Source organism: Delphinus delphis, chromosome 3, assembly GCF_949987515.2.
Source record: "Delphinus delphis chromosome 3, mDelDel1.2, whole genome shotgun sequence".
NCBI classification, from domain to species: Eukaryota; Metazoa; Chordata; class Mammalia; order Artiodactyla; family Delphinidae; genus Delphinus; species Delphinus delphis.
Genome location: NC_082685.1, coordinates 7,350,798 through 7,362,376, shown reverse-complemented (window position 1 = coordinate 7,362,376; position 11,579 = coordinate 7,350,798). Strand labels below are relative to the sequence as shown.

The 11,579-nt window shown below is 53.6% G+C and overlaps 2 protein-coding genes across 5 annotated transcripts; both read right to left on the bottom strand.

Moving 5' to 3' along the window:
* Positions 1-729: 729 nt before the first annotated feature.
* TRAPPC5 (trafficking protein particle complex subunit 5) lies at positions 730-2,940 on the bottom strand. Of its 4 annotated transcripts, none has more exons than XM_060006573.1 (3): positions 2,890-2,906; positions 1,473-1,548; positions 730-1,346 (listed from the first exon to the last, which is right to left on the bottom strand). In XM_060006573.1, exons 2-3 carry the CDS (start codon positions 1,485-1,487, stop codon positions 768-770), a joined length of 594 nt encoding a protein of 197 aa, XP_059862556.1. In that variant the 5' UTR covers positions 1,488-1,548; positions 2,890-2,906; the 3' UTR covers positions 730-767. The 4 variants fall into 4 exon arrangements, with proteins under 4 accessions (XP_059862556.1, XP_059862559.1, XP_059862557.1 ...); XM_060006576.1 differs by lacking the exon at positions 2,890-2,906 and adding an exon at positions 2,645-2,875 and having other exon boundaries at positions 1,473-1,563; XM_060006574.1 differs by lacking the exon at positions 1,473-1,548 and having other exon boundaries at positions 2,890-2,940.
* A 1,363-nt stretch (positions 2,941-4,303) lies between these two features.
* Positions 4,304-6,470, bottom strand: MCEMP1 (mast cell expressed membrane protein 1). The gene is made up of 7 exons (XM_060006572.1): positions 6,401-6,470; positions 6,025-6,108; positions 5,328-5,450; positions 5,123-5,173; positions 4,921-5,046; positions 4,571-4,639; positions 4,304-4,448 (listed from the first exon to the last, which is right to left on the bottom strand). The coding sequence occupies exons 1-7, from the start codon at positions 6,468-6,470 to the stop codon at positions 4,432-4,434; spliced, it is 540 nt and encodes a 179-aa protein (XP_059862555.1). The 3' UTR covers positions 4,304-4,431.
* Positions 6,471-11,579: the final 5,109 nt, after the last annotated feature.

Genomic DNA, 11,579 nt, shown 5'->3' with positions numbered 1-11,579 from the left:
CTGTCTACAGCGCAAAGTAGCTGGACAGAGGCTGCTGGGTGCAAACTGTTTACCCTCTGGTCCTTTACAGAAAAACTGTGCCAGCCCCTGGTCTAAAGGAGTCTCCCTTGGCCTGATCTCTCCACCCTGATACCCCCCCCCACCTCCTCAGCCGACGGATGGCCTCCAACTGCGATTCCAGAAGGTGCCAGCATTCTCCCTCCTGCAGCCATACCAGCAGTTCCTTGGGCCTGGTTTATCTTCCCTCTGCCCCCACCCCACCTCCCCATTGTACTATAAACACGCTTGGGGGGTCTTCCCTGGTGGCCCAGTGGTTAAGACTCCACGCTCCCAACGCAGGGGGCCCGGGTTCGATCCCCGGTCAGGGAACTAGATCCCGCGGGCCGCAACTAAAAGATCCCGCGTGCCGCAACTAAGACCCTGGAGCAGCCAAATAAATAAATAAAATATTAAAAAAATAATAATAATAAATAAACACGCTTGGGCCTTGGCATCCCTCAGCAGCCTGAGGCAGGGGCCTGGGTCAAGGTGGGTGTTTTTGTTGTTTGGCCACGCTGCGGGGCTTGCGGGGTCTTAGTTCCCTGACCAGGGATTGAACCCGCACCCTCGACAGTGAAAGTGTCAAAGTGCCGAGTCCTAACCACTGCACCGCCAGGGAGTTCCCGGGTCAAGGTGTTGAGCGGATCTCTGAGGCCCTCACACAAGACACAAGACACGCTTGGGAAGGGGGCTATCTTCATCCTTTATCGGAGGGAGGGGGGGCGAAATCAGCGGCCCTCCAGGGCCCGGTCTCGGGCGATGACCGCCTCCTCGAACTTGATCATGAGCGTGGTGCCCTTGTGCCAGTGCGCCGTGACCTTGGCGGGGAAGCCACTGTGCGTGAGCACCGCCTCCACGATGCCAGCCGTGAAGCTGGCGCAGTTGAGCGTGCTGTTCTCCTTGGGCACGGAGATGTAGGTGTTGATGAGCGGCTCCCGCTCGATGATGTAAAAGGTGCGGGCGTCGTCATTGGCCTGCTCCAGCTTGTCGGCCTCCTTGCCAAAGAGCGCCTTCCACACGGCGCCCTTAACGAAGAGCAGGGCGCCCAGCACCTTGGTTTCGCGCCGGGCGCCCTTTTCGCGAGCCACCAGCGCATCCAGAACGCGGGCGCCCACCTGGCGGCCTAGCGCGGCCAGGCGAGCCTGCAGCTCCGCCACAGAGAAGACGCGGCTCTGGCAGTGCTGCACCAGCTCGGAGAAGAGCAGCGCGAAGGCGCTCAGGCTCACCTCGGTGCGCGGCCGGGCCAGCGCGCGCTCCAGCAGCGCCGACTTCCCGCGCGTGAAGCGCGCCTCCATGCCGCCGCTGCCCTGCGGGGAGACGAGAAAACGTGGGTGTCAGAGGCGGGAAGGAGCCCCTCTCTACCACCTCCCTTGTGCGCTCATCAGTGATTTCCCACGTGGGAAGAGATGAGTAGAAGGAAAGGAGGTACCCACCTGTGCGTAAAGCATACCTCCGTTACGCCTAGCCAGCCACGGCCAAACGGGAGACGGGGTAGGCTTGTACCCTAGGCTAGGAGAGGATTTCGGAGGGAGGGGGGTAGAGGGGGAAGGTGGGAGGAGAGACAAGAGGGGGAACAGAAGGGGGCGCTCGAAACCACCCCCCCTCGAGTTCCAGGTGACCCTTGTGCGTTCAAAGCACCGACCTAAGCCCTCCGCCGCCTGTACGAGTAACCAGAAAACTAGTGCGCGGGGAGGGGGGCGTCAAACCTAGGGCAGGAAGGGGACGAGGATGGGGGGCCGTGAGCGTACACTGGCAGCTATCCCTCCCCCCGCCATGCGCTCCAGCAGCAACAGCGCTGACTTCCCTGGGTGAAGAGAACTTCCCTGCCTCTCCCCTGCGGAGTCAGAGAAACTGGGAGAGAGGAGTAGGGGGTGTGTGGAGACCAACGGCCAGAAGGGTTGGGAGCTTGGGGAACAGGCAAGACACATGGAGCAAGCCAGGAGAGGATGTTGGGAACCCTTCCAAACCCACACCCTCGGGCAGCACCAATTTGTCATGCACGAAGCATGCCTCTTTGAGTGGGCCTGCGTTTGTAAAAAGACTGGGGGGGCGGCCAGAGAAGGCGTTGGGAACACCCCACCCGCGTGCTTTCCAGAAAGGTAGCTGCACCGTGGAAAGAGGGAGGGGGCGGACTGTCGGATCCGGGGGTTATAGGGGAGCCAGGAAGGGGCGCAGTGATCCTCCCATCACAGGGCGTGAAGCCACAGCTGTCGGTGGCGAGAGACCCGGAAGGGGGTTGCTGGGAGAAAATCCCTAAGAGGTGCTGAGACCAAAAAAAAACCGAAAAAAATGTGGATCAGCGATGGGAATGGCAGCGGATGGGGCGGGAGGGGGGGAATCCCAAGGGCTCTGAGACACACACACCCCTGCTAAGGGTGGGGTCGGGAGGGGTAACTGAGAACCCCGCCCCACTACTCAGGGACCTGGCCAGAAGCCGGAAGGGTCTGGGGTTGCTGAGAGGGTCCCAACCAGGTCTGCGTGGGGGATGAAAAGACCAGGAATCTCAGGAGCTCCAGGACGCCCCTGCCCCGGTGCGCAGCTGCCTACATGGGGGCCGCCCAGCGCGCGAGAGGGGAGGGGGAGTGTTGAGACCCCTCCACCCACCTGCCATAGGGTTGGTGAGCTAAGCCGTGGAAAAACCGAGATCCCGCGACCCCGGCCCCGGCGTGGACCAGGCAGAGGGACCGGGAAGGCGCCCACCCTCCTCGTGGTCCCCCGGGGTGGGCCGAAGAGGGATTCCGGGGATCGTGGACGCCAAGACCCTGACCCAGGACCCAAAGACCCGCGGAGAGGGGTTGGGGAGCGGACGCGGCACGGCGCCGGGAGGGGTGGTGGCGGGCGGGGTCTCACCGGGACTTGCGGCAGCCGATTCGGCCGAGCTGCTTTACGGCGCCGCAAAGGGCCGGCGTGCGCAGGCGTCGAGGCGGGACGGGCGGGGCGCGCTCTGTGATTCCCGACAGTGGCCGCACGGGGGCGCGCGTGTCCGTGCGGCCCTACAGAGGGGTGCGGCCCGGGCCAGGGGCCTCGCTGGCCTTGGTTGGCCCGTGATCTGTCTGGGACAGTGGCACGGGTCGTCCATCTGCTCAGGAGCACACATTTGATGATGGGCACACGTCTCTGTCTTGGGAACATGTGCGTCCTTGGGCATATGTCTACTTGTCTCGGGGGCACACGTACGCCCATGCACACACACTCACCTGTCTTAGGGACACACATATGTCCATGCGAACATGTCCACTTGTCTTAGGGTCCATGCGCATGTCCGTGGGCACAAGTTCTCAGAGGACGTACATCCATGAGCCGTGGGCATAGTACACTTAAGGGCATATGCCCTCATGAATACATGCCCTGTGGACAGATACATTCCCGAGCACAGTACATACTCAGGGGCTCATACATTCGTGGGCCCATGAACACTTAGGGAGACATTGGACATCTCAGGCCACAGACCCTCATGGGCACACACTCAGCGGCGCAGGGACTCAGTCACTCCCAGGGTACACATTCATGGACACACTGGGACCCACTGCAGACTGCAGACATTGGTTCTCATGCCCCCTCGTGCCCCCAGGGTTCCTGGCATTACGTCCACGTGTTCACCGTGTGACCTTTCTCATTCTCCGAGTCTGAACACTTACAGACCCTCCCTACCAGGTTCCAAAGCTCCCCAGCCACACCAATAACAGATCTGAAAGCCGCATTGTTTCCCCTTGGCCTTTATCATCATGAATCACGGAATGTGAGTGCAGAAACAAATGGACACATGCGGGTCCACGCTCTGAACACCCTCAGTGGCATAATCAGGCACACTCGTGTTGACACACACCTGTTCAGGCCGGCACAGCGTGACAGGTGGGTGTGACAGGGCACACACCCACAATTACAGTGATGCATTCCCATGGTGTGCCCACCCCACCCATTCACGCCTCCATCACACAACATCCCTCAGGACACACATGTGTTTACGCTGAAATGGGCACGTGTAACACGTGTCACCAACACCCACACCCACAGTGACACACTTCTGTGGTCGCCACAGCCACCCACGGTGACATGCGTTACACTCACAACACGCCGCAATACACGTGTGCATCACATGTACAGTGACATAGGGGTGCACACCATACTCGCTGTGACTCCCACCTTCAACATTCACCCATAACACCTTCCTGTGGGAAACACTGGAATACCCACCCTCCATGAAGTGCTTACCCCGACACATGAGCACATAGGCACACACGCAACTCCACAACACATTCACCAGGACACATGATTTTCTACACGTGGGATAAAGCGCAGCTTCAGACCAGGCTGGGAGCCCTATTTTCCATCTTCACTGAGAGGTGCTATCTTGTCCTCCGAGGTGTAGCCAGGGCTTTGATGTCTTTTCTTTTATTGAGGTGTGGGCTCTGCGGGGTGGGGGCGGGGGCGAAGGGTGGAGATCCGAGGTCAGACAGATCCCACTCTTGAAAGAGAATCTGGGGCCAAATCCAAGGGGGCCCCTCATCCGCCTCCCCTGGGCCCAACTTACGTGGATTTAGCATCTTCAGCGTCTGGAGGATTTTCTGTAATGTAGTCCTGATTTGGTTCATGTCTGAGGCTGGGGAGAGACGGGAAAAAGCGGAAGTGGGCCTTTCTTAGCTTTACTGGAAGCCTTCTCCCTGCCCGGCCCCCAGTGTGGGGTGCCACACAGCCCATGTACTTGGAGTTCCCATGCATTTATATACTCCCCAAGTGACTTGGAGGGTGACATCCATCACCTCTCCAAACCTTGTGCTCTGGAAGGGCGGGACCCTTGCTGTCCCCTCCCCCAACTCCCCAGCACCCAGCCCAATATTGGGCATGGAGGCAAATTCGCCCAGTGGAGATCTATAAGGGCACCTGTCGCCAGCGTCTTCAGTTTCTGGTTCCCTTCATGGACCTTGCTCTTGACCGTGTCAATGCCCTGCTTGACATCGTTCCAGCGCTTCTTCTCCTCGTCCTGGCACTCTCCCACCGAAAGAGAGACTGAGGGTGTGGGTCAGGGATGTCTGTGTCACCTCTGCTCTCCCTACCCCCACCTCGACCCAGGTCCTTCCCTCACCCTTCTGGAGCTCCGTTCTCAAGACGAGCAGCTCCTGGGACATCTTGGAATCTGTTCAGGATGGGGTGAGGAGGCAAGAAAACCTTAGAATCGCCTCAGGTCTGCAGTTGGGAGCAGCGCTGGACCACCCCAGCTCCTGGGAACCACTCCACACTGCCCCAGCCCCTTCCTCCACCACCAAAACAGAACGAAACACCTCACTCACTCTTCACCAGGACAAAGGCTAAGAGGACGACGCAGGACAGAGCGAGGAGAACATACAGGCTCATCGTGGCTCTAGGCAACCAATGGGGGACCTGGGCAGGGTCGGAGGCTGGCTTGGACTGGGCTGGAACAGGGGTAGAGGCAGGACAGGTCATCTCCAGGGCCCAACACTGCCACTCAGACCATCAACACTGACTGTAACGCCGGCGACAGCTCTTCACCTACCCCCACTGTTCCCGATACCGTAAGCAGCTGTGGCCATCAACAACACTGCCACCAGCATGCACCCTGGCCAGTGCCACAAGCAACTATCGCTAACACTGTCACCATCATGCCCCCCTTAACACCCCTGTCACCAACACCCACCAACATCAATGCCCGTTGTTGCCAGCATTGTTTCCATCACCAGGACCTCATGAGCACCCTCACCAGCTCTATCTAGGTGGTTCTGTCCCGATCCACTACGTGGTCCCCTACTCACCGTCACCAACACCCAGACCTTCACCAGCACCTCCACCGGCACAATCACACCATCATCATCACCACCTCCTCAAAGCCACCCCCCCACCGCTGTCCCACACAAGCCTTGATGTCAGCACACCCCACCCCATTGGCCCTGACCTCCACACACGGCCCCTTGTCCCTCCCACGGGCCCCTTCCAAGGCTGTGTGATGTGGGCTAGTGGGCGGCTGCTTACCCTTGTTCTTGGGTGGTGAGTGACTGCCCTTTGGCTGGTGCTGGGTTTTGAAGGTGATATTCTCATAGGCAGGGTCATCTGCACCTGTGGGCAGGTCAGTGAGAGGGATTGAAGAAAACTGCCGAGAGCGCTGGGGCAGGGGTGAGGGTGGGAGGGGGCCTCAGACGACTTGGTTCACGGAACACTGCGCTCAACAAGCTTCTGGGTGTAAAGTTAAGGAGTGGGGAACTCAGATCTACAACTTGATTAAGCGGAGAGGATGTGAGTGAACATTTGGGTGATAAACAGACACACACACACTTTGGGTGGGGGAAGGAACCCTCCGGCCCCCACTTTCAGCTCTGTACCTCTCCCCTCCCCACCCAAGGTGTCTAACCTTCATTGGCTGGGGACCCCCGTTTCTTGTTTTTGAAGGCTGCCGCCTGCATCTTGATCTCCTGGTTCATGGAGCTCTCCTCAGCCTCCGTAGTCCCCAGCCTACCAATTTGTCTACACACAACCCCACCCACTAGAAAGTGTCTGGGAAGATGAGGAAGTCTCTGGGTCGGGGTGGAGGAGAGGAAAGAGAGGTCAGCCTCCTCTTTTCAGGGATGCAGGACCCTCCCACCCTGGGACATTCTCACCCCAACCTAGAGAGGGATCTTAGGAGACCAGTGGTCTCAGGGGGGACCAAGAAGAGATGCCCATAGACCCAGAAACAGAATCGGATGGTCAGGAACTTGCAATATACAAATGTATCAAATCAACATGTTGTACATCGTAAACTTATGCAATGTCATATGTCAATTATATTCAATAAAATAATTTTTCTTAAAAAAGAGGATGGTCAGGAACTTTACAGGAAGCGCTGTGTGTGTGTGTGTGTGTGTGTCTACCTGGATAAACCTCATCCTCCCATCTCCTCTTGCTCTCATGGGAAATGCTGTGGCACCCCAGAGTCCCACCTTTGGGGGCAGGGGCATCCAGCCTTGGAGGCAGGATTCCTAGGTCCCCACACCTACCTTCCCTCTGCCCTAGTCCCACCCCTCAGCTCCACCCTGAGAAGTTCTACTTCTTCAAGGCCCCTTGGAGGAGAGGAACGGATATGAGGCGATGGGACTAACCACTGGAACTCCACCCCTACATTTGGGACTGATGCCAGACATCACCTTGACCTAACCCTGGAAGTAGTTCCTCCTCCACCTGGAGACCCCTGACAGAGAAACACTCAGAAACACACCCAGCCTCATCCACACATCCGCTCGCCTACCCAGACCCACACACACACTTGCACACACACACTCCTGAATACCCCCAGTCGCATATCTGTTCACATGTACACATGGCATGCTCATTTGCATGCTTATACATATTCATGCGCTCACACTCTGTCTAGGTGTCTTAAATCTCTCTTTGTGTCTATCTGACCTTGAGAACTGGGGATTAAAATGAGACAAAGTACATAAGGAATTTTTTCTTTAAGTCTAGAGTGGTGCCTTCTGATAGAGTATAATGTGGATTTTTGGCAGGGTTTTTAAAAATTGAAGTATAGTCGGTTTATAATATTATGTTAGTTTCAGGTGTACAGCACAGTGACTTAATATTTTTATAGACTATACTCCAGGGCTGTATTTCCCTGTGCTGTACCATATATCCTTGTTGCTTATCTACTTTATACATAGTAGTTTGTATCTCTTAATCCCTTAAGCATACATTGTCCCTTCCCCTTCTCTCTCCCCACTAGTAACCACTAGTTTGTTCTTTATATCTGTGAGTCTGTTTCTGTTTTTTAATATACGTTCATTAAAAAAAATTTTTTTTAGATTCCACATACAAGTGATAACATACAGTATTTGTCTTTCTCTGTCTGGCTTATTTCACTAGGCATAATACCCTCCAAGTCCATCCATGTTGTTGCAAATGGCAGAATTTCATCCTTTTTCATGGTTGAGTAATATTCCATTGTGTGTATGTATGTGTGTATATATGTATATTTATATACATATATACACACATGTATATCACATCTTCTTTATCCATTCATCTGTTGATGGACACTTGGGTTGCTTCTATATCTCGGCTATTGTAAATAATGCTGCTATGAACATTGGGGTACATTTATCTTTTCAAATTAGTGTTTTCAATTTTTTGGATATATACCCAGGAGTGGAATTTCTGGATCATATATTAGTTCTATTTTTAGTTTTTTGAGGAACCACCATAATGTTTTGCATTGTGGCTGGACCAATTTACATTCCTACCAACAGTGTAGAAGGGTTCTACTTTCTCCACATCCTTGCCAACATTTGTCATTTGTAGGCTTTTAAATAAAAGTCATTCTGATAAGTTCAGGGGTTATCTCACTGTGGTTTTAATTTACATTTCTTTAATAATTAGTGATGTTGAGCATCTTTTTATGTGCCCATTAGCCATCTGTATGTCTTCTTTGGAAAGATGTCTATTCAGCTTTTCAGACGATTTTTTAATCAGTTGTTTGTGAACCACATGTTTATTGAGATAGTTTACCTTTTTTTTGGGGGGGGTACTAAGTCTTCAAAACCAAACATGTATTTACACTTAAGGCACATTTCAACTTGGACTGGCTACATTTCACTGCCATATTGGACAGTGCTGGTCTAGAATATTATAATTTTCTCCTGTTACTGAACTCAGGTTTGGCATATCACCACTCAAAAGCCGATACTCGAGAGACAAGTGTTGGTTGAAAAGAAAAGGTTGCTTTATTCAGGAGGCCAGCAACCTGGGGAGAAGGCAGACTCATGTCCAAAAGACATCTCCCAGCTGCCGATCAGGGGGCAAAAGCTTTTCAGGGGTGGATAGATGGAGGGAGGGGTCTACATGCAGAAACAGTAGAGTCGGCTCCGACAATCACCTTGAAGTTGTTCATGCAGTGGTCTGATCAATGTCATCTGGATTGTTTTAAGTACAATTAATCTTCAGTTCCAGGGTTGGTTTGTTCCCATTTCCTTGAGGCCAGTTCTCAAAATTGTGTAAGGTGCGGCAGCTTATGTCATGGCTACAGTCTGGTCATCACGTAGTCAACTTCCCCCACCTGGTAGGGGTTTTGGTATCCACTAAGCAGCTCAAAGCCTATGGCTCAGAATATTATCTATAGCCCTTGAGGAGGAACTAAAGGTCCTGACTTTGCTTAATGGCAAAACTATTATTTTGTCCTATTTGTTTTTCTTTGGTTCTGCATCTTTTCATTTCTCTGATTAAATTTATTCTTTGGCTAAAGTTTTTCTACAGACAAGAGGCAGGCAGAGGACATGGGGGGAGGTGGTGTCTGTCCTGGGAAGGCCCCGTAGGGTCCTGCTCTGTTACACTCCCTTTGGAAAAAAGTTTAAAACTTTCTATGTGTGGAAAGTGAGTATGTTTTAGGTTTAAAATATGTGATTAAATTCTAGATAACTTTGGAATGGTCCCCGAGATCTGGCTGGCGAGGATAATGTTCTCTTTCCTAAAGTATTGCCAATCTTGCCTGTTCAAGGACGATCAATTTAATAATGATTAGATGCCAGCTCCTCCAACTCCTCTTACAAAGAAGTCAGCCATTGAGAGATGTGACCCCGCCCCTGCTGATGTAATAGCTACAGAAGAGATGGACCAATGGGGAACTGGCTCTGCTCTGATGGACAGGCATAGGGGGCGGGGCCGTGGCATTACACATTTCCCTGGCTCCGATGAGGCTAAGACCAGGCTCCAGCCCTCTGGACTTTGAGAAAAAGGTAGCCCCGGAACTGGAAATCCATAAGCAACCGTGTCATGGCGGCCTAAGAGGGCCCCATGGGGTTGCCTGACCAGATCCTTTCATGGAGCAACAGTCTCAATTTTAAGAAAGAAAATGTGTCCTAACGAGGTATTGGTTTAGGGTGAGCACATGATCCAGGCCCAGCCAATCAAAGTCCAAAATTTGGCAAAGGGGTGGGCAAAATGAGCCAGACTCAACCAATGAGACTCAGGCCAGAGGCTTTAGGGATTCTTTTGTTTGCTTGCATATTTTGGTTGTGCCGGCATGCAGGCGGGATCTAGTTTCCTGACCAGGGATTGAACCTGGGCCCCCTGCATTGGGAGCACGCAGTGTTACCCACTGGACCACCAGGGAAGTCCCCAAGCCTGAGGCTTTTATTGGGTTAACCAGGACAAAGGGCATTCTCTCTTTTTTCCCCTCTGTCAGACTGCCAGGATATAAGTCTGGTGCTGTGACAGGGGAGAACTTGCTTGAGAGTGAAGCCAGCACTACGGAGAGCAGACCTGACACGGAGTCGGGTCCTGGAGACATTATCTGAGCCCCTAGATCCAGCCATACCTGAGTCTGTTGTTCTAACCCTGAGCCCCTCAGTTACATAATCCAGAAATGTCCTTCCACTTTTGCTCGAGCTAGCTTGACGGGGGGTCTGCGGCACCTGCAACTAGCACAAGCTTGGCTACTACAGGGGGCTGGGCAGTTGGCAAATGAAGAAAGAGGCTTAAGAAGGGGCTTTGCCTGTCGAAGTCTGCACTCTGAGACAGGAGGATGACTGTGTTGGAACTGAGACCTCTAAAAGGCTCTTCTTGGGGTCCAGATACAGGTGGACAATTGTGGGTCTTGGAGACAAAGAGGCATTCGCATCAGGGTCAGGGGACAGCGAGGGAGCAGGATGGACAAGGTACTACGCTCGCCCTCTCTGGTCCCTAACACTCTTCTGATTCTGTGGTCCCACTCCAACCCCATGGCCAAGATGGGGTTAGGAGGGAGGACCTGGGAGGGGAATCCCCGGATTGGGGTCTGGTGGGCTCCATGGGCACCCGAAGTGTTTGTGTGATCTCAGCTCACGACTACCATGATCAGACAGGTGGGTGTACCATCGTAGGGGGTGGCTGTCCGTGGGAAGAGAGTCCAAAACATCCTGAAAACCACAAACCCACCCTGTCACCCATTCTCCAGCCTCTGGAGTGTGCTGCTGGGGTCTGTGACATTTAAGTCTTGGGTCCCTCTTAAGACTGGGCACTGGGGCTTCCCTGGTGGTGCAGTGGTTAAGAATCTGCCTGCCAATGCAGGGGACACGGGCTCGAGCCCTGGCCCGGGAAGATCCCACATGCCGCGGAGCAACTAAGCCCATGTGCCACAACTACTGAGCCTGAGCTCTATAGCCCGCGAGCCACAACTACTGAAGCCTGTGCACCTAGAGCCTGTGCTCCATAACAAGAGAAGCCAGGACAGTGAGAAGCCCGCGCACCGCAACGAATAGTAGCCCCTGCTCGCCACAACTAGAGAAAGCCTGCGCCCAACACAGCCATAAATAAATAAATAAATAAATAAATAAATTAAAAAAAGAATAATTAAAAAAAAGACTGGGTGCTAAGTGTTCTGAAGTCTCTGTCTGCATCTCTCAGGGGCTGGATTCTGAGACTCCTGGGTTAAGATTCTCAGGAAACCGGATCTTGAATCACCTGGATTTGTGCCCGCAGCAATGCTGAGGATTTGCTTTCTAGGGCTTTGACTCCAGACTGAGACCAACGTCATCCAAGCTGGGGTGGGGACTTGATGTTGGAAGTACGAGTGTCTGTCCAAG

Coding starts and splice junctions, on each gene's coding strand:
- MCEMP1 (XM_060006572.1), bottom strand. CDS start 6,470: ATGAACCAGGAGATCAAGATGCAGGCGGCAGCCTTCAAAAACAAGAAA. Junction 5,451..6,024: donor CTCACCACCCAAGAACAAGG/GTAAGCAGCCGC, acceptor CCCCTGTTCCAG/CCCAGTCCAAGCCAGCCTCC. Junction 4,640..4,920: donor ACTGAAGACGCTGGCGACAG/GTGCCCTTATAG, acceptor GTCTCTCCCCAG/CCTCAGACATGAACCAAATC.